Source organism: Pipistrellus hanaki (genome assembly GCF_964339955.1).
Source record: "Pipistrellus hanaki genome assembly, chromosome: 10".
Lineage (NCBI taxonomy): Eukaryota > Metazoa > Chordata > Mammalia > Chiroptera > Vespertilionidae > Pipistrellus > Pipistrellus hanaki.
In genome coordinates, this window is record NC_140512.1 from 14,561,230 (window position 1) to 14,588,815 (window position 27,586).

A 27,586-nucleotide genomic window follows, 5' to 3' on the forward strand; every position below is an offset into this window, starting at 1 on the left:
AAACTAGGTAAACACAAAGGTAAGATTGTTATGCCCATGTTTCAAGATCCCCAAAGACCACTAGGGAGCAGAGTCCGATGCAAAAGCAAAGAGCCTTTATTAGCCAGCCGGGCAAGTGACTAGCTGGACAAATGCTCTGCCATTCTCCAAGCAGGGAGACTAGAGAGAGGCGCGACCCTTTGTGTAGGACCACTTTTAAGCCCATTTTCCACATCCTGTTTTTGCAGAACAAGTAACCCAAGACAAAACAGTTTTTCCCAAGCAACGTCAGAGTCATGCCATTGACGACCATGTTGTCCACAGGGTCATCCTGTTCTTCAGAAAGCTGACAGTGTTCTATGAAAGAAGGCCTACGTGCTGGCAAGGGGCCATGAGACCGTATCTCAAGGCCTGGCCTGGTGTCAGCACTGACAACTCTATCTGGGACATAGTCCACAGCCTCTCTGGAAGTATGCTAAAAAATTCCCATTCTCCAACAATATGATAGCAATTTCATAGTTGGGTTCAGACTCCTTTAGAATCACACTGAGAAGAGAAAGATACTATTCATGATAAAAATAATACAAATGTCTAGTGACCTTTTATATGTATTCACAATTCCTCTTTTGTAATTCCCACACTTTTGGCCAAATGTAAAATGAGAAAAATAAAACTAATTATTTTGATATGTTGGATTTTATTACTTTTAAAATTGTACAAAGAGCACATGTGCATGAGTTAAAAAAAAAAAAAAAAAAGACAAGGAAAATGTAGGGTGTTAAAAAAAAGAAATCTGAGACATGAAACAAAACAAGTCCACTCTGTGAATGCAAACAAAAAGATATTTGCTTACCAAAGAAGTGTTATGCTAATACATTAAGAAGTCCTTTGATTAGGAATACAGTATAAGACCATTCTGCAACTATTCATCAACAGGTCGGGCTCAATCTCACGAATACAGGATGGATCATGACATTACTATCTTACCAGCCACAGGCAGGTTACTAAATGTCTGTGAATATGATACAGTGTCTGTGAGGTATTACGATAAATAAAACTCTTTATTAGCCAATCAATCATGTCATCAGTGATGCCACCATTTCAACTTTCCAGGCAGAGACCCCATCTCTGGTCCTTTTTGCCTCTGGTGATTTTCAGTGAGGGTTTTTCAAACTTAGAAAAGAAAAGAACACAGAAACATTTGAGATCTGTTGAAAGGAAGTATTGCTACACTTTGCCTTATGTTTTTATAACAAGGTCTGTGCCGAAGATGGCTGTGTTACAGACACTTAAAGAGCAATGGGTATGGTCATGCAGGAACTTATTTTTAAGCACTGTAGAAAAGGATCGGCTCTTCACATGCCCACATTTCCGTGTTGTCTCAGCGCCGTTGTGCAAGGAAGGGAAGGAGTACGGGGCGCTGCTGATGCAGGTGCAGGGCCTGCACTGGCCAGCCTGTCCGCCACTATGCTGGCTTCCCACCGATGCTGAAATCTGTCTACTATGCTTACCTTCTTTTTAAAATGCTACTGTTAGTTTATTGAGATCTAATGGACACATCACTTTATATTAGTTTCAGGTATAAAACATAATGATTCAATATTGGTATATATGACAAAAGGGTTGCCATCTTAAGTCTAGTTAACATCCATTACCACACAGTTACAACACTGGTTTTTTCCTTCTGAGAAGGACTTTTAAGATCTATTCTCTTTTCCCTTCTGTGTTTAAATAATCAGTCACTGCTACTACAATTTATAATCATTATCTTCTTGTATTTCTGAGGTTGAATGTTCTTCTTTGATGGTTTGAAGGGATTTAACAACGTGCCCCCGCCTTGAGGTACATCAAGTGCTATTTCTTTGAAAGACTGGATCACATCTTCCACCTCAGAAGCTCCGTCTTCCATCTCAGGGCAGGGTCAGAGCGCACACTGGAACCAGACTGGACGGCCTGCGTCCTGGCTCTGCCATTCCCTATTTGGGAGACCTTGAACAGGTTACCCACCCACCCCCCTAACTCTCTCAGCTGCCTCAAGTGTAAATGGAGACAGTAGCAATACCACATCACACAGGTCTGCTACGCTCCCATCCTCCATAAGCTAGGGTTTGTACCCAAACGATGTCTGACATGGAGACATTCTGGCCAAGTAAACAAAAATCAATGCATCCTTATTTAGAAACTGGGGTCTCTGAGGTATTTTTCATACTTCACAAATTTATACCCATACAAAAAATGTTAAGACCTTTTGCACAGATTACAATATGACTGATAAATTCATGTAACTTGGAGAAATCTGGCTACAGATTCACTCACATTCTTTGAATTTTACTTGGAATCCACTCGAAGAAATGCTCCCTATTTCAGCACTTTGCTGTTACCGTTTCATTTTCAAAGACTTACTTTAACAAAATTAGGACTCAGAGCTCTAAAAGTGGCTTTTCACTGTCCTGCTTTTCGTCAGCTTCTTCAGATCCTATGTGGTAAGAAAGGGGAACAACAACAACAAAAAAGTATTGTTTTATATTAAAGTAACAAACGATACCTTTAAAATTACAATATATACACGTCATGTTTTAAATGAGAAATACGTGTTTAATCCTCCAGAGATTTAGGTTAAAATTGTAACTATAAAATAAAGTCTCACCGTATTTATTGTGAAATAAATACGGGATCAAATGGATTTCACTGACATACTGTTAAAATTATTCATCCAGACCAGAAATCTATTTACCCAGGCTCTTCCTTCTCCACCTCCGTGCTGACAAGCTTATAGATGTTTTTTTTAAGGGCAAATAACTGAGCTTTGGTACAAATAACTTAACCTACGTATTTTTCAAAAGCACTGCCCCGGTGAGAGCGCAGTGAGGGCTTCCTGAAGGCCGAGTGATGCCAGAGGGTCCCCCGCATGTGCTGTCCTAACCCTTCTGGGTCAGTGTCCAGAGAGCCTCACATTAGTTGTGCCCTGACCTAATCGTTCCACTCTTGAATTATATCCTTAGGTTATAAACTTGAGGAAATAGTACTTATTTTATATTACGTAGATTTTTTTTCTTCCTCTCAAAAGTGGTGGGAAAAAGTCTAATTCTGAGAGCAGCAGTTAAAAATTCTTACATTTCCACAAAATACCTTGCTTCCATTTAAAATTATGTTTATATAGTTTATAACATGAAAAATGCATGTTATAATGTAAAAACAAATATATAATGAAAAAAATTATATATATTGTAAGATCATGTTTGATAAAAATAAAATACTAAATACATATGTGCAAGTCAGAAAGACCAGGAGAGAACAACCAGGCGACGTACACACAGTCCTGGATTAATCCAAAGCCTCTAGGATAAATCCACGGTGACTACACAAGTTTAGAAACAGGATATAAATAATAGAGGCTCTCTGGCCACAATTACAGAAATTACAAACACAAAACTAGACGGAAACAAATTAACCTGTCAACATAGAGGTTGCTGAATAGTTTGACGAACAGGTCATCTTTTATTTTTGTTCTTTCTACCTTTTTATATATTGATTTATATATATATATATAAAAAAAACATGCATTACTCTCATAGCCAGGCATCAGAAACAAACAAAAAAAAAAAGCAGAGATTAGACGAAGGCAGCAGTCAGCAATACAACTTGCACACACAAAAGCAGCCTGCCTCCCGCCGCGGCTGCACCTGTCAGGTGATGCGCTTTTCTCATGACTGTGTCCGCCTGGGTTATCGCCAAAAAGAAACCCGCTCCGGGAGAATGAAAGGCCAAGAATCCTAAGGCAAGATTATGTCCCACATCTCAACATCATGCATGTCACACAGGTAAGGGTGAGTCTGTGATAACTAACTAGACTGAGGCTTCACTTTCCAGCCTGTTAAACTGCTATAACGCTTCTGGACACCACTGCTTCCTTTAAGCTGTGTGACCACACGCAACCACTTCAACCCGTCATCTGAGAGAGGACTGTGCTTCCTCATTCTTTCCGTTTAACACACAGGTGAGCAGGACATGCCTAGACCAAAAGCAAACCAGCAAACAACCTTTATATCCTCTAGAAGTACATCTACTAAATATTTTCCAAATCTCTGTGATGCTAAAATTCAAGTCATTCCTTTACAAGGAAAATGCTGACATTTCAATTTTTGGTGCCTTCAACTTTTCCCCTTATTTTCTTGTATTCCTCCCATGGTTTAAGGTTAGCATGTGCCAGGCACTGTATTACGTGCTGAAGAAAAGGAGAGGCAGGTCTTGCCTCCAGGGGCCAATCAGAGCTGTATCAGGACAACAGAAGCTTATAACTTCTGCTGCTAACACACAGTTTAATACAATATTTAGCCATTGGCCGAATGAAGAACTTTACAGTATAATCTTCTGGGCACGTTAATTTCAATAACAGTTTTTAATTTTAATCCTTTCTTAAATTGAACACTAAGACAATGAAAATAATCTGTAATAATAAAAGCGTAATATGCTAATTAGACCGGACTGCCGAACAACCTTCCGGAGGAACCCAGGGCTGCGAGGGCCAAGCCCCTTCCATGAATTCCATGCATCGGGCCTCTAGTATAATATAATAAACAATATAATACAATAAACTAAGCCATTCTGAACGCTCCTCTGACCACTACCACGCTGCATTTTGTCTGAGACAAAGCAGCTCCCCAGGGGAACACTGGGAAAGGATTTGTTTTCTTGGTTAGCCTAAGCCAGTGAAATGGTAATATTTCCAACTACCACTAGGTGGTATTAAAAGTCACCAGCAGGAAGCCAATGGATTGCTTGTCGGAAGAGTGCCTGGACGGTATTCCCCATGTTATTACTCCACTGTTCTGAACTTCCAATTAAGAAAATACATTAGTGTTGACAAATTTTAATAGTCTTAGAAAAATAAACGCTATGCAAAAGCATGAACTATAGTGCAAAATTCTTATTTTTTAAAGGAACGAGTCCTATGATGGACAAACCTCAATGAAATAACCCTTATGATGAGGTAATGAAAGTTTAATGCTTACTCCAATATAATAGTTTCTGATGGCTGAGAAATAGCTTTTCTTCTAGTTCATATATCTTATCATCTGACTCCAGGCCTTTGATTTACATTGCGTTTAGAGCCAACACCAATAGTACAGAAAATCAAGTTACTTCACATTCCCCTAACATGCTGTCCCAGTGCTGTGCCTTTGATCTTCACATGGCTCTTTCTGCCTGGAGTCTGTTTCACCATGTGCGCGCGTGTATGTATGCTTATTATATTTACTAAGCATAACACTGGGAATAAAATAATGGAGACTCTAACTCAAGTTTATATCTCAGTGCTAGAAACAGGCCAGGTGCCTGCTGAAGACAGTGCAGACAATATAGAGTGACAGGGCTGTGGGCACGTCCCAAAGAATACACAAACGACAGGACATGCTGCCAACACTGCCAGGAGCCAGCGTGGGTGGGAGGAAGGGAGAAGCCTTCTGAACACATGAGTGGAGACTAGGGTTGCAGAGATATAGTGTTAAAGATAGAAAAACCCTCTCAAGATGTACAATGGCTTGAGAGGGTTTTGTTTCGCTGCATTTTCAGAAAAATAAGGGAAGTTAACTAGCAGAGAGGCTAGACAATTGGGTAAGGGTGGTCACAGAAGTGCATTCTTCCAGGCTAAGGAATCATGACATTCTTAATCTTTGATCTCACCGAAGGCTTTTGGCCAGGGCAATAATGTGATCAATTTGTAACTTTCATCCATGTTAAAAGGCTATGAGCGTGGACTCCAGCACTAGAGCCAGTGTTCAAATCCTATCTCCAACCCTTATTCTTTGTATGATGTGGGACAAATAACTTCACCTCTCTGTGCCTCAATACGCTTATCTCTATAATAGAGAGAAAGACTTTCACATCAGAGTGGTTATGAGAAGCAATGCGACTGTTATTTTTAATACTGCTCTCTGGTGGCTGCTTGTGAGAAGGCAACTAAGGCAGGGAGAGAGGCATTGCAGAAACTGAAGCAAGAAATGCTGAATTGAAGCTTAGGGTGGAATTAAGTGGTACACATCTGATTTCACTCATATGTGGAATCTAATGAACAAAATGAACTAATAAGAAAAACAGAGGCAGACTCGTAGACAGAGAGTAGGCTGACAGCTGTCAGGGAAGGATTGGGGGGCTGGGTGATGGGGGAGTGGAGGGAGTGAGCAAAGAAGAGAAAAACTCATGAACATTTACAACAGCGAGATAACTGCCGGTGGGGAGGGGCGTAGAGGGAGGTGGATGTGGATAAAAGTCTCCTTCTAGGACCATTTATCCCCCCACCATTTATAGGGGGATAAATGCTGATAGGAGACTTGACTTAGGGTGGTGAACATACAATACAGTGTATCCTTGTCTTCTAGGATGCAGACTATAAATAAGCCAGTGTCTCTGGCTCTCTGTTCCATTTAGTTTTACATCTCTAGGTGAGACCACTAATCACAGGTCAAGACCATGTCTTAGTTGTCCTCATATCCGAAATACCTGATATGCTAAATGTTTGCTAAGTGTTATGAGAAGCAGAGGGAGAGACAGCGGGCTGAGCATCTGAATAACGGACAAAACCATAAATGATAATCACACTTTTTTACCTGCTTCTGATTCGGGGGGAGAATAGAACTGGCCATCGGAAAGACACCCGGGGATAAGGGCCGCCCTCTCGGAAGCATCCTGAACTATTAGGAGTCCTGAAAGAGAGGAGATTCAGACTGGGATGGTGCGCATTCTGGCAGCTTCTGGCAAGGCTAACCACAATACAATGATGTTAATATTACATTTAAAAACAAGTGTTAGCCAAAGAGATACTTTGAAAATATTTCCACCAAAATATAAATGTTATTAATAAACTGTGAACCTGTACTGTAAGGACAGATTTCAACTAGTTTTAAAAATGGCCCTGTGTGACTCATGTGATTCTTTGACTTGGTATTTACATCATCTTCTTTTAAGAACAGCTTTCTCCCTACAGAGATCGACATCAGAACCAAATACAAGGCAAAACAGGAAAACCGGTCAGCTCGGACAAGTGGTCTATAGTCTGCACATATGCTCTCCTTACGCTATCAGCTTCACTCATCAAAGAACATGACACCACGATCTGCTAACTTCAGCCACCTGCCCCTTCATTCAAATTATGGCACCCACAGCTCTTCCTTCCAGCTCAGCACCTAGCCGGTCCCAGGAGGCCAATGTGGAGAGGAACTTACTGTTTTCTTCTTCTGCCTCTTGAGGTAACACTTTGAAGTCCAGAAACCACGTCTCGATCCAGGCAAGGATGAATGAAATGATGGGCAGCACATAACCAAAAGCCCCTTGAGAGAAAAGCTGGAAGGACAGATGTGAGTAGCAGAAGGAAATCCAGTTATCATGAGCTCAGAGTGGAAAACAAGGCTTGGTTATTATAGACTAGTGGCCTGGTGCATGCATGATATTTGTGCATGGGGGCAGTGGGTGGAGGTGTCCCTCAGCCCAGCCTGCACTCTCTCCAATCTGGGACCCCTTGGTGGATGTCCAACTGCTGGTTTAGGCCCAATCCTTATGGCCTAAACTGGCAGTCAGACATCCCTCTCACAATCCAGGACCGCTGGCTCCTAACCACTCACCTGCCTGCCTGCCTGACTGTCCCTAACTACTCTGCCTGAAGTCCTGATCACCCCAATTGTACCCCCTTCCAGACTAATCACCCCTAACTGCCCCACCTGCCAGCCTGATCACCCCAAACCACCTCTACCTCAGCCCTGGCTTTTTCCAGAAGGTCTCCTGGTTTAATTAGCATATTACCCTTTTATTAGTATAGAAGAATAAGATAGTATTGTTCAGAAAAAGTGGTAGGCCATACCTTGGAGAGGATCACTTTTGCTAGTAAAAAGGCACTGGTCACTGCTGTCGTCAACTGAAAGACACAAAAGTCGGCACCATTCAAATTAGACATTAAAAATTGTAGAGGCACCTTCCTCACACAAGAGACCCACCTGAGCCAGAAGTACACAATGCCCGAGAAGCTACACACCCAGGCTGGCTCCTTCCCACATCGCCATCTCTATGCCCTGAACCCAGACTGTGGAAAAGTGGACTTCTATGTGACACACAATCCCTGCCTGGCTCTTATGGCCTCCTTTCTCCATCCCTTAGCAAGCTGGTGTGTTGGGAAACTAAATTTTATCCAAAGACACTATCACCACAGAAGAAAGGAGAGTGAAATTCAGAGGCTGGGCTCCTGGGATTGGGGTAGTGATTATCCCATAAGGACTCAGCCCTGGTCACTCTGTCATCCAACTAAGATTTGTAGCAATATGAAACCTGACCAAAGCAAATGCCAAATAGTCGCCTTGATTGACAGAATGGAGGTCAGGGGACATCAGATATCATGCTTAGTGAGTATTAACAAAGTTGCAAAATAGGTATTTGTTAGCAAAACACCTCCCCCCCCAATACACACACACACACACACACACAGCAGCTAAAGGGAGTCACTTGGAGAGAAAGCATTTTACTTTCTGATACTAATTTACTTTACAGGCTGAACTAAGTTTAGGTACGAACTGACTTCTTCCAGCTGCCTGGACCTTTCTCTACAACTGTTTTTCAAAATAAAAAACAGAAAAGATAAAATGAATATATGCTAAATCTGACCTGTCCTCTTGATAATTTACAATTAGAGATTGAAGATACTTTCTTAAAACTCTCACTGAATGCCAACCATTTTTCCTGAAAACAAACACAACACTGAGACAGTTGGATTGACAAATAATAATGCACGTTGTTACAGAGAATCAAATAGAGACTATTATAGAAAATTGGGAAGGGACAACCATCAGCTATTTGGTATTGCCAATAGCTATTTCATATTGAAGGCTGGAGTCAAGTCCGGCTAAAACTGTCAGCCCATATATCAGTGAAATGCAAGCTTAGGGCTCAATGGATGGTCTGACGATTCTGTGGATGCTCAGGAGAGATGGCCCAGGCAGAGGTGCCCCCTGATGGATTCTGTCTTAGGAGTGCTGGACAAGCCTGCGCAGGCCCACACAGACCCAGGTTTCACACTCCAAAGCAGACCTGCAGGCTATTCCTAAGCAGCATTCCCCTCCCTCATATACCTGCCTTATTAGAGCTCTCAAAAAGGTGAGTGTTCAGGTATCTGTGGAAATAGAAAAATGGCTTATAATTCTTCTTTCAATCAATCAATATTTATTTAGGGTGAATAGTATGTGCTCTATGCTGGATAAAAGGAGACAGAAAATGAGTAAAAAGGCCACTGCCTTTAAGAAGCCTAAGGCCATAACAAAAAGGAACGTGAGAGCATTTCCCTTTAAGACAGGAGGAAGGGGAATAAAACAGGGAGGAAGGCAAATATCAAAATGAGCAGAGAGCAAGTCATGAACAATCACTAAGCAGTTTCAATCAACAGGAAATTTTCAAAATATCTTTGTGACAGAGATACTGATCTTATGCCTCATTATACAATGAGGTAGAGGGAGGGTTGGTGCTTGGCCAGTAGTCCAATTGGGCCTCTGGATTTCTGAATTGGCTCAGTATCCATATAGACAAAGCTAGTTAGTCATTACCATTGGAAAGAAGCTAAACTGTTGGAAGGCAGAGGAAAGGGAACTCAGGAAAAGCTAGTAGAATTCAACCGAAATGAAAACTGCCTCTTCTCCCAGCTCAGCCCTGCTCTGAACAGGCCCTAGCCACCAGCACTGGAGGAGGCAAACCATTCGTCCAGGTATACTCACTGCTATTGCCCACCAATGGCGCAGTCTGCAAACAGCGTAGGCGAGTATTAACACTTTGAACCGAAAAACTGCCAAAAGCTATATTAAGAAAAGAAAAGACAAGTTTTTAAAAATATGTACAAAAGAAGAGTAACTTAGTTTTATGAAGAACCCATTAGTCTACAGACCAGCACTAGTCTACAGACCAGCATTTGAGATCCCTGCTCTAGAATTTGTGTAGTACCACCCAAATAAGGATTCAACTCAACTTGTCATTCTCGACAAAAGAACATAAAATTAAATGTTTGTTTTTCCTTTCTACTGAGGTCCACATATATTTCCGATTCCACTTCAGGGACAAATGCTCACTTCTGGAAGACAGCAGGATTTTAGTCAAGTCTACGGTAAAGCTCTGGGTTACAGGGGTATTGGGAGAGTTCAGCCTATCCCAGTAGTTCCTATCTGTTTATTCAAGATGGTTCTGGGACTTTTGTGAAACCCTTTGTGAGTATGATTATCCCATGTAATCCCCACAACAACTACATGAGTCAACTACTATCATTAATCATATCATACAGATTAAGATGACTAGAAATATTGTTCAAAACCACACAACTCCTTAGTGAGAAAGCCAAGATTTGAATCCAGGTAGCCTGACTTCAAAGACCAGGCTCTTAATTACTATACTACAGCTATCTCAGTAACTCTCATCCGCTAAGAAATAAACATAGGTTAAAAGTTTACATATCAGAAAATATGTTTATTCTGAGTTGGACCCTTGAGACTCAGGATAGAAGTCTGCCAAAAGTTCCTCACCAGTCAATACAGCTAAAAGGCTGCAGGCTGAACATTTTGCTGCCATTGACTAGATAACCTCACTTAAGATTCTTTTACATAAATGTACTTCAAAAGAAATATCGTAAGATTTGGGAAATAACATGTTCTGTCACCAACTTCCATGACCTAGACTAGGTCAAGACACTGAACCATGAAACACAATTTCTTCATTTGGAAAAATAAGGGGATTACATTGTATTAGTGTTTTCCAAATATTCGGTAGCATTCCAACACTTTTTCAACCTAATGTATAGAATCTTAACATACTAGAAGTTAAAATGAATTTGGGAGAATTCACTGTGAATTTTAAGTGCCTATGCTCTGTCTACACAAAGAATGAACTCTCACATACTGTATAGATAAAAATGGAACTGGTCAGGTTTTGAGGGGGTGAAAACAAGGGAATCCTGATCTCTACTTATTGGCAATCCCACTTTGTTCCCCAGACAGACTTATTCAGGCCCTTTCAAAAAGGAAATAAGACTTCTAGAGTACTTTGAAAACATTAGAAAATATAATCCTTAAAATTTTCAACACAAATAATGACAGTGATTGCAGAGCCTGAGCTCTACCTATCATTGGATTATGTGTTTTCCATGTATGATTTCATTTACTTCATTTGGAAAAATAAGGGGATTACTACATTGTATCAGTGTTTTATTAGAATGATGATGATGATCTCATTTTAAATACTAAGGAAACTGAAACTTAGAAATAATTTATTCAAAGATATACAACTAATAATAGTGTTGTGAATCAGGTTTTCTGACTTTAAGGATTCTACAGTTTCTAAAGACAGTGAATAAAGAAGTTAAAATGAATTTGGGGGAATTCACTGTGAATTTTAAGTACCTATGCTATGTCTAACACAATGTTAGTATCTGATCTACTTACATCATAAAGAGATATACCAGGGAGATGTGTCAAACCCAACCAAAGTGTGTTTTAGATCCAGCAGGCATGGCTCAGTGGTTGAGCATTGACCTATGAACCAGTAGGTCATGGTTCAACTCCCAATCAGGGCACATGCCTGGGTTGCAGGCTTGATTCCCAGTGGAGGGCATGCAGGAGATAGCCAATCAATAATTCACTTTCATCACTGATGTTTCTATCTCTCTCTCCCTCTCCTTTCCTCTCTGAAATTAATAAAAATATATATTTTTAAAAGTGTTCTAGAGACACTGCAAGAATTCACTTGAGTAAATGAATGCCTCATCTACAGATAACTGCATCTGTAATTCTACAACTGACTAATGTTACCCAAGATTACCAATATAAAACTTTCCTAAATTATATTAGAGAAAAATGAAACAGATTTATTATTGAAAATATACTGAAAAGAAAATGCATTATCATGATGTTGTTACATAAATAGGTAAATTTTCCTTTTAGTGATTGGTGCCAATGGCTTCTAGTTCAGTTATTTGAAAAAATAAAGGCTTTTCTCTAAGAAAATCAGAAAGGCTTCTTCTGCTGCCTTTCTTGTATCTTTTATTATCTTGAAATGACCAAATAATTCCTTAGAAAGAGGTAAAGAGAACATAGAATGGGCCAGTAACTGGGGTGGAAAAGGAAATATAGTGTTCAAGGAAGGAAACAAATAGAACTACATAGAATATGAGGTTTATTGGGAGGAAATTTGCCTTTTGGTTAGTTTCATCATATCTGAAATAAACGATATAATAGAAAATACTTACAAATATATCAAAATAAGAAGAGTAGAAATCATATTGCACCACCTCCTTCTCTAACGTGTTCTCAATGCCTCCATTCACCTACGAAGGAGAGTAAAAGGTAAAAACAAAATGATTTATGTGTGAAAGTAATACAAGAGAGTACGTATGGAAGACAACTGGTCAAAGTTTCTCTCTCACAGTGATGTCTCTCTCTCTCTCTCATCAATAAACATATCCTCAGGTGAGAAAAATAAATAAATAAATAAAGGGAACAGGCAACTTCTGCCTGGGAGGAAAGCATCTGGAAGAGTTTATCTTGTATTGTTGGTAAGATGTAAACAGAACCAAGGCTTTGGGAGAAAACAGGTATGTTGGGTTAAATAAAATATATTATTAAAATTAATTTCACCTATTTACTTTTATTTTCATTAAATAAATGTAGCAACTAAAAAATTTAAAATTACATATGAGGTTTGCATTATACTTCTATTGGATAGTACTGATCTAGACCAATTATTTTCAACCAGAGGGCTGCAAGAATTTTAAAAACAAGCAATGTCTGATTATTTAATCAGAGGTATTGACTTCTTTTCTTTTAGATTGTCAAATGAAAAAAAATTACAGCTTAGTCGGTTCAGCTCAGTGGACAGAATATCGACTTGCAGACTGAAGGGTCCCATGTTTGATTCTGGTCAAGGGCATATGCCCAGATTGTGAGCTCAATCCCCAGTAGGGGGCATGCAGGAGGCAGCCGATCAATGATTCTCTCTCATCGATTTTTTTATCTCTCTCCCTCTCCCTTCATCTCTGAAATCAATAAAAAAAATATTAAAAAAAATTATAACATCCAACACACTAGCTGTCCTGTGTGAATTAAAATTATACCTGGTTTTTTTTTGTTAGACTGGCAAAAAATATATTTTTTTGGTGCACCACAGAATTTTACTAATTAGGTTATGAGTGGTTGAAAATCATTGATCTATATAACTAACTGTTAAGTCAAAATATAGACAAACCTCCAAATGGTTCTATAATATTTTTATAACATATAATTAATAATTTCTTTGCAAAAAGGTAGAGTAAATAGCATGCAAAATCTTAAGTATGGGAATTAGAAAAGAAGATGCAACATCTAAAACATATTAGAGAAGCATGCTACATTTTTACGGAACAAGGATCAGCAATCTATTTTCTGAAAAGGGTCAGGGAATAAACATTTTTGCCTTTGTGGGACAGAAGGACTCTGTCACAAATACACAACCACTCAGCAGAAAAGCCAGCCATAGACAGTAAGTAAACAAATGGGCAGGGCTGTGTTCCAATAAAACTTTATTTACAAAAGCAGTCCAGCTGAATTTGACCCCCAGGCTACAGTGTGCCAAATTTCACTATAATACAAAACATCATGGATTCAAATTCCAAAATCCCAGACAAAATGAGTTTTAAATTAACAAGGTTTGGTTTAAACAGTAAAGAAAAAGAAATGCTCAATTCAGCTGGAGATCAATATAGCCTCATTTGAAAAAAAAACAAAATTCACTGAGATAGAAATTATGTTTAAAAAAGAAAGAAAGAAAATGGTTTTGTCTCTGGAAACAATTCTTACACTGTTAAAGGAAAAGAACACTTACATTTAACTCTATTATCCACAGTAATGTTACAAATAAGAGGTCAAAGGTGACAAACAAACAGAAAGTCCTCCTGACATCAGATATTCCTTTCTTTTCCCTTCCTTCATAGGACTCAATCCTGGCCATGAGCTGTGTAGGGTTGATGGAATGGACATCGCGCAGAGAAGTGCGGGAGCTCTGGCTCCCTGTGAGAGCATTCTCCATGTCTGCTGGCAGGGAGTTCATCCTGGAGGGGAGTTACAGGAGCCTTTTTCCAACTTCACCATCCCTAGAGAGAAGAGGCCTGTTGGGGATTGAAAGAGAGACACCATGTCAAATCAGAGCTCACCCAACATCTCAGCATTACCCCCACCTCTAGGCAACTGTTTCTCTAAGGGAGCACAGAGCATCTGAAAGGAAAACACTTATGTCTTGATGAAGACATAAAGAGAAAGTGAAAGAAGAAGCAATTCTTAATGTTAACAATTAATTCTACAAAATAGCTGTATGGAAAAGAATTTCAATAGAGAAGAATGCAAGCGTACAGTGGGACAGGATGTTAACCCCAACCAAAAGGTGTGCCTGGTAACCTGGAGAGGGCCCCCTGGTGAGCAAGCCAAGCCAGTTCTCTTGCTGTGCCAAGAAGAAAACCTCTACAATTCTGTCATCACCCACAGGCTAGGAAAACTTTAACTGAATAGCTTCCCAGAGAGCATGCAACCAGAATGTGTAAACTATAAAAATGTGTACCCTAGAGAGGAGTTGCTTTCCACCAAAGGTATCTAGTAAACTAAAGTTCGTATTTCCCCATCACCTCTTAAGGAATAAGCATGTTTCTGGGCTTCTTCTTTAAAAAGAAATGGGCACACTGCAACAAGTTCAGCACACATAAATGCCCCACTGGTAATTACAGTAGTTACACACTCAGTAGTTACAGAGCCTCCCCTCCTTCCCCAAGGCCAGGATGTACTTCTATAGTAAAAGAAAAAGATCTAGTACTATAAATGATTTGATGTCCTTATGGAGGAGGCAGTCATCAAGTAGAAGGTACAGTGGATGGTAATTGTTTACCAAATTTTCCAGTTTCCCTGCCTATGGGAAGATTATGTTATATACCAGTGCTCTATTGAATACATGTGCCTTTCTTTGGCCAACGTAATGTGGACAGAAGTTTGTGTCATTCCAGATCTTAAGAACAAGTGCATAGTTTATCATGCTCTCGTTTCTTTCTGCCACTATGACTAGCAATGTCCAGATAAAGAAGACCATTTTCAAGATGGGTAAAATAAAATTTCAAAACATTATAAGAATTCCCCTCAAGTAATATAATCCCATTTGGTAATATTCACAGTCCAGGACTCTGTCTCTTTACACTTGAACCTCAGTTCTCTCCCTTCTCACATTCAAAACGGAAGTCCGTTCCACATTTTCATACAATGTGGTGATAAAATGACATTTTGAAAATAATTTGGTTATATAAACTAAGATACTTTAAGACATCTATATTTCTTGATCTAGTAACCCTACTTCAAATCTAACAGAAATTAAATGTGGACCTTCAAGATAAAAGTTGATCTATGTCATTAGATGTGGGGTTAGTGATTGCCTTTGAGAAAGAGGGAGGGAAGAGTGACAAGGGGCACAGGCATGGCCAACTTCTATTTCCTGGCCTGTGTAGTGCTGATGTGGCTGTGCTCACTCAGTAAAAATTTACTGGCATGGGCAGTAGTTTCAGTGGTGTGTTGACTTGTGAAAAATTCAAATGCTTACATGTACACATACATGAATTCGGTATGTTATCTTTCAATAAAAGTCTCTATCAAAAAATACTTTATCATAATATATCTATAATAATACCAAGTAGAAAACAACCTAAATATCTAATAATAGAATAATTAGATAAGTCATAGTATAGCTATAACACAGTCATTAAAATACTTATAAAACATTTATAATAACTTAGAAAAATGCTTGTGTTATTATAACTAGATTAAAATCTAGCTACTAAATGGAATACATACATATACACAGTATGATCACAACTTTGTAAAATAGAAAAACCGTATGTTTAGAAGAATGTACCTATGAAATGTATCATATATTAATACTGATTTATATCTGATTGATAAGATTATATTTTCTCCTCCTTTTATTTTTTCCATATTTTAAAAACAATTCTTTATTGTTGAAAATATAGTGTGGACCAAACAGGGCCAGGTATTAACCCTGACAAGCTCAGGAAAGGCCTACATGGTGGACTTACAAACTCAGAGACCTAAAGGAATCACAGAGGATGGTCTGAAATTAAAACCTTTTAACTAAAAGCAGTGTATAGCAGGTAGTCATGTCCTAGGCTAGAATATGCCCTGACAAAAGTCAATCTTTACCTTAATTCAGCTGCCTATTTTCTTTTTGCATCTATGATAACATTACTTTGAATGTCAGGGTAATTTCCCTTTTACCAGACCCTCATGGCACAAATCCTCTTATTGTTACTGAGTTAATTGTTGACTGTCAACTATACTGTACCTACCTATGTAAAAGAAGCAAGTGTCTACGTTTTACTTTTATCCATTCCCAGAATTCCCACCTAACCCCACCCCCTGCTATGCTTTCACCAATCTCCCTAATCTATTACCAATGGATTTCATGTAGCCCACTTACGTTTTCTCTTTTGATTGTAATGTATAGAATATGATGCAAAACTGCCGTTCTCTGGAACATTTTCTCAATCCAATGTCCAGTTTGGCTCAAATAAACTCATAAAAATTCTCTGCAGGTTTGAAAGCTTCTTATGTTGACAACAGTTTACTGAGACCTTTAACAGACCACAAACTCCTTAATCTTGCCTAATTTAGCACATGACTTATTTTATCTACTTCTCCAGTACCACTTCACCATACTAAAAATCACAAGCAGTTTCCTTTAAAAAAAAAAAAAAATCATTCTCTGGAACCTCTGTTTCTATTTTTCTCTCCACATGGAGTGCTACTCTCTGTACCTCTATGGCGCTTACTCTTCCTATCAGCCTTAACATAAAGGTCACTTTCTTAGGGAAACTTTATTCCTCCTACTCTTTCTTCCATACCTATCAGAGAATAGTGTATGCCAAGCATGTCAAACTCAAAGGCTAACATGGGCCAACTATTTTGAGAGAGAGAGAGAGAGAAACATCAATTGATGGATTGCCTCCCACACGGATTGAACCTGCAACTTTTGGTGAACGGGATGATGCTCCAACCAAATGAGCCACCTGGCCAAGGTTAGGCAAAAATTTTTAGTAAACGCTAAAAATTATTAAAAGTTTGTTAGGGCTCAGTGAAAACCGGTTTGGCTCAGTGGATAGAGCGTCAGCCTGCGGACTCAAGGGTCCCAGGTTCGATTCCAGTCAGGGGCATTTACATTGGTTGTGGCCACATCCCCGGTGGGGGGTATGCAGAAGGCGGCTGGTCGATGTTTCTCTCTCATCGATGTTTCTAGCTCTCTGTCCCTCTCCCTTCCTCTCTGTAAAAAATCAATTAAATACTTTTTAAAAAAGGAATGTTTTATATATATAAATATATTTACAAAATAAAATATTTAGACATAATGTGCATATAGTATTGATAACGAAGAAAAGAAAATGGCATGAGAATAACTTTGCATATTGGAACTAATCAATCCTGTTAAGCTAGAATGCAATCCTTCATTTTAGTTACTTTCTGTGGTTTTGCCTTTATAAATCCTTTCTTTGTTCTATTCAGAGAGCGTTTTGGGTTGCTAGCTGAATTTGCATCTCAGCAATCGCCTTTTGTTCTTTCTTACAGCCTGAACCTCTTCTTTGGTTAACAGTATATATAAGTATATGCAGTACATATAGGTATGGAAGAGAGTAAAGACAAGTTTTCATTACAAAAACAAAATCATTAACTTTGCTATTTAGTATCAGTCAGTGGTCGGCAAACTGCTGCTCAGCTCGAGAGCCACATGCGACTCTCGAGGCATGGTTTGCCACTCTGTTGACTAATGAGTTTGCCAGCCACTGGTATGAGCCTATAAAAGCACAGAGTAAGGAAACAGAATAATCCTAGAAAATCTCTTAAATAATTCTACAAATAGAATGATCATGGATTTTGTACACATCTTTGTATAATAACTCTACCATATACAGCAGTTTGAGAGGCCATGACAAATTAAAAGGAAAACCTATACTTATTAGATTTCGGGGTATCCAAATCATTCTGCCTTTTATATAACTACTAGAGGCCTGGTGCATGAAATTAGTGCATGGGAGTGGGGCCCCTCAGCCCAGCCTGCACCCTCTCCAATCTGGGACCCTTCAAGGGATGTCTGACTGCCAGTTTAGGGCATCCCCTGTGGGATCAGGCCTCTCGCTCCAGGTCCTCTGGTTCCTAACCACTCGCCTGCCTACCTGATCGTCCCTAACTGCCTCTGCCTGCTGGCCTGATCACCCCTAACTTGCCCCTCTGCCAGCCTGATTGCCCCTACCTGGCCCCCTGCCAGCCTGCTCAAACCTTTCTTGCCCCCCTGTCAGCCTGATTGCCCCTACCTTGCCCCCCTACTGGCCTGATTGACCCTAACCACCTCAGACCTTGGCCTAAGCTGCAGTCTGGCCTCCCTCTGCGGGAGGCAAATTGGCAGATCAGGGGAAGGCACCGCCCCCATGACCCAGCTGCTGCTGCCACTGAGAGCCTGAGTGTGGGCTCTTCGCAGCTGTGCCTCGGCCCTCGCAGCCACTGCAGCTTTGTCCAGAGGGAGGTCCAGAAGACATCCACCTAATTAGCATATTACCCTTTTATCAGTATAGATTAAATCACCTAGACTTACGTGGAGATTTGATTATAGAAGTTAAAGACTTCTAATTAGTGACTGCAGATAGGAGTCACTCTGTCTGAATTTTGAGCCAATGTCAATGACCTGGATAAATGAGTAATCATTAACATAAAATAATAGAACATTTTAATGAATATTGAGGTAGGAGTTCAATCAGGTCATCAGCTTTCAGCACTCCTGGAGATGACAGTGGGAGAGTAGAAGTAGATGATAACAGAGAAGGTAACAACAGGCAGGGGACATTATACTCCATGATAAAGACTCTGCATGAGATAGAAAGCCAGTGGAAGGTTTTGAGTAGAAGAGTAACATAATCCAGCTAAACTTTAAGAGGCTCTCCAGCTGAGAACCATAGAAGTGGCAGTACCAGTTAGTGGACTATAGCAGTGGTTGGCAAACTCATTAGTCAACAGGGCCAAATACCAACATTACAATGATTGAAATTCCTTTTGAGAGCCAAATTTTTAAAACTTAGACTTCTTCTAATGCCATTTCTTCAAAATACTCTCCCAGGCCGAGGTATTTTGTGGAAGAGCCATACTCAAGGGGCCAAAGAGCTGCAGTTTGCTGACCACGGGACTATGGCAATAATTCAAGAAGAGAGATGACATATTGATGTAGTAGACTTGGGTTGTGGTAGTTAGTGCAGGTGGTGAGACTGATTGGTTCTAAATACAGAGCCAGAAGCATGTTGTGATGAGAGGGATAAGGGGAATGGGGTAAAGGAAGCACTGAGGGAAAACTGCCAGATCGACAGTCTGAGGAAATGGAAAGATGGAGTTATGTACTGAAATAGTGAAGATAGAGAGGGGAAACTTTGAATAAGAATATCAGTTTAGTTTGGACATATAAAGTGTGTGATGCTTATTAATATTCAAGTGGAAACAAAGTAAGTGGTTGGACATAAGTCAGGAGTTCAGTGGAGAGGTGTGAGCTAGAGATAGAAATTTAGGAACAGATAGACGGAACTTAAAGCTTTGAGCTATTAGTTGCTTGTAGTAAGTGCAAGCAATTTTCAAAATACACCCTATTCTCAGGACAGAATTGGCAATCTTATTGATTTAGATCTGAATTTAGATGTCCATGATGAAGGAAGGCTTGAGGTCCAAAGCTTGGTGCATGTGACAGATAAGGAAATCCCAAAATCTTAATGCCTAGGTTTTAAAAATATCAGTAGTCAGTACCCTTGTCTTTCAATGCAACTATAGGCTAATATATCCAGAAAACGGTTTATGAATTATAGCCTAATAATGAGAAAGGGCTCAGATATCGCAAAAGTAGTAGGGCTAAGGGCTAAAACTGGACAACCAATGGGTACAGGCTGCCTGTCACTACTTGAGCCAATTAAGCAGAAACAGGGCTAAATCATATATGAATGTTTATTCCATTTATGCTGGCACTATGGGAGAGCCTCATCCATAAAAATTTGCTAGGCAGCCCCCCCCCCCCCCCCCCCCCCCCCCCGCAACACCTTGCCCATAAGCCAGCTGCTTAGATTGGGTAAGACAAAGATTACATGAGGAAGTAGGCAAAAGGAATAAGAATGGGTATAAAAGTTACAGGCAGGGACTCCACTGTTTGGGAAACAAGGTTATTAACCTTTCCATGATAATAGACTGCATTCCAAGGCTGACTCCCAGGTCAAAGGGCCAAACAACTTCCCCCCCCAACCCCCTCAAATTATTTAACAAGAGGTAAGCAATTATAAAGTCAAAAAGGAAAACAGTAAGGCCAGTAGGAGTTCCTCTGATACTAAAACACAGGCAGAAAGCCTGGTCATTCAAAGAGAGTTAAACCCAGACTCAGCTGACTAAAGGCTGTTGTGGACAAAACAGGGCCACGTGCTAATTTAACTCAGGAAGGGCCTCCACAGTGAGTGACCTTGCAAACTCAAGAGAAGTAACCTCAAAGGATGGTCTGAAATGAAAACCTTTAATTAAAAAGCAGCTTACAGTGGGTAGGCACATCCTAGGCCAGTATCTTCCCTGCAGAAGATCAACTTTGATCTTTACTGAGCCCATTGTCTTTTTGCATCTAAGATAACATGCCTGTGGAATGTCAGGTTATTGTAATTCCCTTTTTCTGGACCCTTCAGGGCACAAGTAGTACCTGGGAAGAAACCACAGATTCCCTCTTGGTTGTTATCCAGCCAGTTGTCACCTGTTAACACCTATGTACAGGTGTTATGTACCCACCTATGTAAAAGAAGCATGTGTCTATCATTTTACTTTTTATCCAATCCCAGAGGTTCCCGCCCCTTTGCTTTCTCTCACCTCCTCTAATCTATCACCAATGAATTTCATGTAACCCACGGATATCTCCTCCTCTGATGTATAAAACAAGAGGAAAAACTGCCATTCTCCAGAGCATTATCCCAATACCCTGAGATTTTGCTTCCTGACAATTGTTAGCAGTTTGGCTCAAATAGTCACAAAAATTCTTTACGGTTTGGATGCTTCTTGTGTTAACACCTGTTTACATACATGGGTCTTAAGATCCCTACTAGCTGGTGCCTACTCTGAGTTGGTTCCAAAAGAAACACTGCCTAGCTTCACATATAGTACTATTGCTTACTAGTTGTGTAACCTTACAAATTACTTAACTTCTCTATGCCTCAGCTTCTCCTTTTAGTAAATGAGAACAATAGTAATACCACAAAGATTGTTAGGAGCGATAAATTAGTTGATATGAAGCAGTGGTTCTCAAGGTGTCAGAGGCTGGGGAGACATTTCCGATTGTCAAAATTTGGGGAGGTGCCCCTGGCATCTAGTGGGTAGAGCTCAGGGACTCTGTTAACTACCCTATAATGCACAGGACAGCCCCCACAACAAAGGAGTATCCAAAATGTCCAACAGTGCTGAGGATGAGAAATCCGGACAAAGCATTGAGAAGAGCACCGTTAATTATCAATAATGACACAAGCAAATCCTGGCTGGTGTTTCCACCTCAGCTGATGAAACATCTAATAGCTCAAGAGCTGCTTGTGTTACCTTTGGTGAATTTTACTACAATACAAATAAGGAAATGTACTTAAAATTCTCTGGCTCCAAGTCATTAATTCAACAAGCAAGTGATTAATTAAAAAAAAATAATTATGAGAATATATTTTCCTGAAACAAAAAAGCAGATAAGAATATACTCTGGCAAGCAATAATGCACAATATTTGAAAAGTATAATGTTCTAGAAAATACAGGACACAGAAACCTGTGATTACCATAACTTATAAGGCGCTAAGCCAAATTCTTCCCAACTCCAAGTTTAATGTGTTGAGGATGCCTATCGGTCCCAATATGTATGTATGTGTGTGTATATATATATATATTATATATTTTTTTGGGGGGGAAAACTACAATAATAAGAGGAGAAGTCAAAGAGAAGCCTCCTTTGAACTTTTTAAGGGTCTACCAAACCTGATAGACCCCCATGCCTGCTCAGGAAGATCCTGAGGCTTCCATAGCTCAGTCAAGGATCCTTGGTGAGAGGTCCTGCTTTGATCTTGAGTCACCACCAAGATGTTATCTTCCAGATCCAGGTCAACTCACAACAAAAGCAAGCAACACAGTCCGGAAATGACTGAGCTGCGCTGATACACTTGGGAGAGGCTTTCGGGAGTTCTGATGTAAGACATCGGAGCCAACAATGGCCTGCACAGGCTCCTGCTACTGTGAACCTGGGTCCTGACCAGCCTTCCTATCCCAGCACTGCAGGGGTCTTCGGCTATTCTCTCAGTGCCTGCAGTTTCTTATCTTTAATATTAATAGGTGGAGTAGCTGTTATTTTTTTCTAACATGATAAACACACAAAACTTTGATTTTTATTTGCGACAATCTCTCTTCAACATTTACAACCCAAAGATCTGAGTTCCTCTCAAGGGACCCCTTGTTAACTATAGAAGTCAGAGCCTTAACTGAAACAGGAAAGAGTCTGTATGAACCAAAGCCAAGAAAAGCATATCCGTTCTTCTCTCAAAGATGAGGAATGAATGCAGGCATGAAACTAAAGGGTTCTACAATCTACAAAAAACTTTGCATGTATAACATGAATTAGGTCTCTTTTAAGTTCAAGCTAACATCTATTTGAATAAAACAGTGCATTGCCAAAGATATCAAGATTGGTAACCTGTGCAGAGAAAAACTCCCCAAAGGGCTGTGAAAGGGACGTGGGACATATCTCACTGAGAGAGTAGCACAGATGGGTGCAGATGGACAGGGAGAACGCTGGCTGGATTTGTCCATCTAGAAGGCATTCCAGGCTACAAGCAGAGTACAGACAATGGCACTGAAGTTGGAGGAAAGGCTAGGAGTGCATTTTGGGGTACAGGGTTCGTAGTGGAAGAAGGGCACTATGATTTGAGGCCAAATCACAGTCTTGATCATCAGTTGCATGAATGTTCTTATAGGATAGAGATACCTGGACAAAATATCCAGTTAGATGGCTTAAAGATCAAAAGCTCTCTTTTGGCCGAAACAGGTTTGGCTCGGAAGGTAGAGTGTCAGTCTGCGGACTGAAAGGTCCCGGGTTCGATTCCGGTCAAGGGCATGTACCTTGGTTGCGGGCACATCCCTAGCGGGGGGTGTGCAAACGGCAGCTGATTGATGTTTGTCTCTCATCGATGTTTCTAACTCTCTATCCCTCTCTCTTCCTCTCTTTAAAAAAATCAATAAAAATATATTTTTAAAATATTTTGTTTTTTAAAAAAGCTCTCTTTTGCCTAAATTTAAATTTCTTTCAACATTTAAGAAAGACAGTGCTAATTGATTAACATTATTCTAACTGACTAATGAAAAAGCTTCCCATCCTTGTAAGAATAAGGTTAAAGCTGGAAAACATTAGCAACTTTAAAGTCCCTTTCAAAGATTCATGAAATAAAAATTAAATATTAAAGTTATTTGAAATGACTTTCTACTAACAGACACCAAAGAGTCATCCAGAAAGCTTATTCTGGTTTAATGCTTAGAAAAGGGAAGGAAAATAAAGGATTTTTTTTAGCCCCCAAAGCAGCACTCTTTAAACTAGGGGTGTCGAACTCAATCAGAGAAGGGGCCAAAATCTAAAATCCAGCCTAAATCGCGGGCCGAATGGTTTACTGAACAGTCATAAACTGACAATGTCATAAACTGACAGCGGAGTGCAGTGATGACAGCGCGGTGCGGGCCACATTGCAAGGCCTGGCGGGCTGGATTTGGCCCGCGGGCCTTGTGTTTGACACAAGTGCTTTAAACTTTTAAAAATGACCCTGTGTAAGTTTATGGACATTGGGATGCCATGTTTTTATATATACAGAAACTCCCTGTGATGAAATTTTCAAAAAACATTAGGCTGAACATCAGCAGGGGGAGAACTTGGCATCAGTTATGCCTTGGAAATCACCAAACATCTATACGTCCCCACAGCCCAGCTTTCAACTGAGAGTACTGAATCATGACCTCTCAATGCCATTTTGTAAAATATAATGCAAAACGATAAGAGATTTGTAGCAGCCGTTACATACTGAGGAAAGCAGCGAAGAAATATGGATTAGACTTTGGGGACAGGCTAATTGGGGTGTTCAAATCTAGGCTCCTTCATTGTTAGCTGGGTTTAGGTTTCCTTTTCCATAAAAAAGGGGATAATATTTACCTTCCGAATCTGTTGGGAGAATGAAAATGTATGTAATATGCCTGGAACACGGTAGGCACTAAATGAAGACAAGACATGAATCTCTAATCAATGGAAAATGGTTATTAACTGCACCAACGCAGTTTCCAAGAACTCAGCTTGGAGAAGAGCAGAGATTAACTTCTAGTCCTTTCCAGAGAGTGAGAACATAAAGATGATACTAGAGAGGGTTCATGGATGGCAATGGGAAGGACAAAACCAGGAAGTTGAAGACAAGCAGAGTCCTGCACATAAAAACAATGAACAGGGAAGAAACATCTTGGGACAGAGTGTCTGAGGAAGAAGACATTTTTTCTTTAAGAAAGAGGACGACCTCTGGTGAAAAAAAGATATAATGGATTACTGCAATGACTTCATAACCAAAATAAGAGAGAGATGGTCAGAGTCTATCACCATCACTAAAGAAAACAAAGAGGTGGCTCTCTTACCCCCTCTCCCCTACCATTTGTCTCTAGATCGATCTATTCTTGTTCATCCAATTATGTTGATCATTATATCCCACATATGAGTGAGATCATGTGATATTTATCTTTCTCCGACTGGCTTATTTAACTTAGCATAGGACTTGTATGCACGCATATTGGCATAACCAATGGACACAGACATTGGGGCTTGCCCAGAGTGAGGATGGATTGGGGGGAGGAGTCAATTGGGGAAAAAGGAGACATATGTTAAACTTTAGACAATAAATAAATATCAATATAAAAAAAAGAAAACAAAGAGGCCTTTGGCAATATACAAATCCTATTTCCTTTGTCCCTTTGATGACCCAGCTCCTGCCCATCTCCTGAGTGTCATCTCCTACCACTGTCCTTTACTTCACTCTTCCCTAGGTTCGCTCCACTCCAGTCACACAGCTTCTCTTCTATCTCTGGAACATGCTTAGCACGTTTTTCCTTTAGCTCTTTTGCACATCTGCCTGGAAACTTCCAGCAGAACTTGCCATGGCTGACTCATCCTAAAATTCAGGTCTCAAACTGTCACTTCTTCAAGAAATCTTCACTGACCACCATACCTAAATTTCCCCCCATATCCCATTATCTAGTCCCTTACCCTGCAATTTTTTTTTCCTGGCATTTATCATTATCTGAAATTGACATTTAAAAAACACACACATATTTTTATTGATTTCAAAGAGGAAGAGAGAGGGAGAGATAGAAACATCAATGATGAGAGAGAATCATTGATTGGTGCCTCCTGCATGTCCCCTCCCCACCTCTGTAGATTGACCTAGCAATCTGGGCATGTGCCCTGACCAGGAATGGAACCGTGACCTCCTGGTTCAGAGGTCCACTCTCAATCACTGAGCCAAGCAGGCCAGGCTCAAGTTGTCATTTTTGTTTACATGTTTGTTGTATCTCCACCAAAAGCTAAGGTCTTTGAAGGCAAAAACCTTATATAAAATTTTCAGCACTCAGTCCCCAACACCTAGAACAAAGTGTGGTATCAGATAAACTTGTTTAAGGAATAAATTCAAGTGATATTACCATCCTTCTGTGGACAAAAGTCCCTGGAAATGGCTTTAGTTTCACTTCTTTAATGCAGTGGTAGGGAATAATGCAGTGTTAAAAGATCAATGTTTGAGACAGCAAGATTTAAAGAGAATAAATCCTTCAAGATAATAGAAAATATGTACTCATGGCATGCATATATTATGTGATACGTGTTTTTTCCTTATGAATAAAGTAATAGTATCCTAAGTCTTGTGAGATCCTGCTTCTAGGAGAGGATATTTGAGTAGATGGTATATAGACATTATCTGTCAGAACCCTTCTCAACAGAGTTTGGAGATAAACAAACTGAATTCATTCCAGTATACCTGAGGGGTCAAACCTGTTACTTTACCTTGTTATACTTACCCAAGTGATGATTCAGTGACTCCATGTGAAATAAAGACAAAGGTCATGATGAAAAATTGGCACATTAGGGAAATGGTAAGAAAAGTTCACGTTAACCCATGTTTGAACTAAAAAGAGGGGGGGGGGGGGACGAGGGGGGGGGGAATAAAACCTTGCTAATCCTAAACGAAAGAAAGCATGCTGGTGAGATTCTGAAATATGGCCAGGTGCCCATCGGTGGGCAAGGCATTGAACTAAACCACAGCCAACAACACGTTCATGACTTGTGTCTTCATTTCTAAGTTTTGTTTTGAACACAGCTTTTACGGATGAGTACAAGATGCCGGTTACACCTGATCGTATAACCCGGGCACCACCGAGGCCCCATTCTTGGTGGCTCTGGAGGGCCCACGGCGTCAGGAAGAGGCTGGACCCCACGGAACACTCCCCTGGGTCTGCAGCGGGGAGGCATGGAGACCTCGCTCCTGCAAACATCCCCCGAACCCCAGCCCACGCCCTGGATGAACGTGGGCTAGCATGCTGCCACTTCACTTTGGTGGATCTTTGATACACTGAGCCTGCCTGCCTAGCCCATCCTCCTCCTCCGCCTCCCCTGTCTCTGCCTCCTCCTCCTGGAGGACGCCGCCGGGCTGAGCAAACACAGCTAGATGCTCGGGCTGGGGCCTCCGGTGGCCGGTCTCCGGCGAGCCCCGGGGAGGTCACGTGACCCCGACTGACTCAGTGGTCCCATCTGTCAAACAGGAGGACCAGAAACCCAGCCTACCTCCTTGGGTGGGTCCGGGCCTGCTGCCCCAGGCTGCCCCGGGGAGGACAACTCCGTGGTCGCGCCCTCTCGTGGGGGGGCCCTCGCGAGCAGAGGGGCGGGCTCTGCAGGGCGGGACCCTGGATCGAGCCCCGCGGGCAAGGCGCAGCCCAGCGCCGGCCGCCAGCCGCCCCCGAACCTCCGCGATTACCCGGCTCCTGACGTCAGCACGCTGACGTAGACGCACAGAGTCCGCCAGGCGCCCTAGGGACCAAAGACCCGGCTGGGGCCCCGAGTGCCCGTCATAGGCTCACTGATTGGTACGTATGTATGTCAATCATCCTCTGCCCCAATAAGCGAGGCGGAACGGCGAAAGAGGGCGGGCTTCTCTGCCCCCAGGAGAGGGTGGGAATTTGAAAGCCAGCGCTGGTTGCACTTGACCTAATCCGGTGCCTCTCCGCTTCCCTATCGTCATCAGTTTTGCTTCTTCCGCCTTGAAAATAACATTGGGACTAGATGTCAGGACCCGTGGGCGCCTCACACTAAGCTCTCCAGGAATGAAAAAGTGGGACTTTTTTTGTTGTTGTTCTATCTTCACCTTCGTTTTGAATTTAGGAGACCTTTCTCTGAGCTCCTATCGCATACTGACACCAAGATCTTCATAAT

The 27,586-nt window shown here is 40.8% G+C and overlaps 1 protein-coding gene across 5 annotated transcripts; it reads right to left on the reverse strand.

Moving 5' to 3' along the window:
- Positions 1-73: 73 nt before the first annotated feature.
- On the reverse strand, positions 74-27,162 carry STARD3NL (STARD3 N-terminal like). Of its 5 annotated transcripts, none has more exons than XM_084896426.1 (10): positions 26,942-27,162; positions 13,849-14,131; positions 12,239-12,316; positions 9,726-9,803; positions 8,626-8,700; positions 7,832-7,885; positions 7,200-7,317; positions 6,585-6,680; positions 2,383-2,455; positions 74-1,152 (listed from the first exon to the last, which is right to left on the reverse strand). In XM_084896426.1, exons 2-9 carry the CDS (start codon positions 14,071-14,073, stop codon positions 2,400-2,402), a joined length of 780 nt encoding a protein of 259 aa, XP_084752552.1. In that variant the 5' UTR covers positions 14,074-14,131; positions 26,942-27,162; the 3' UTR covers positions 74-1,152; positions 2,383-2,399. The 5 variants fall into 5 exon arrangements, with proteins under 5 accessions (XP_084752552.1, XP_084752553.1, XP_084752551.1 ...); XM_084896427.1 differs by adding an exon at positions 20,709-20,769 and having other exon boundaries at positions 74-2,455; XM_084896425.1 differs by having other exon boundaries at positions 74-2,455.
- Positions 27,163-27,586: the final 424 nt, after the last annotated feature.

What these genes read in the sequence shown, in the direction of transcription:
- STARD3NL (XM_084896426.1), bottom strand. Translation starts at nt 14,073, where the DNA reads ATGAACTCCCTGCCAGCAGACATGGAGAATGCTCTCACAGGGAGCCAG. An exon ending in GTAAATTATCAAGAGGACAG is followed by an intron (nt 7,886 to 8,625) that starts GTCAGATTTAGC and finishes TGTGTCTTTCAG; the next exon opens with TTGACGACAGCAGTGACCAG. An exon ending in CAAAAGTGATCCTCTCCAAG is followed by an intron (nt 7,318 to 7,831) that starts GTATGGCCTACC and finishes CTGTCCTTCCAG; the next exon opens with CTTTTCTCTCAAGGGGCTTT.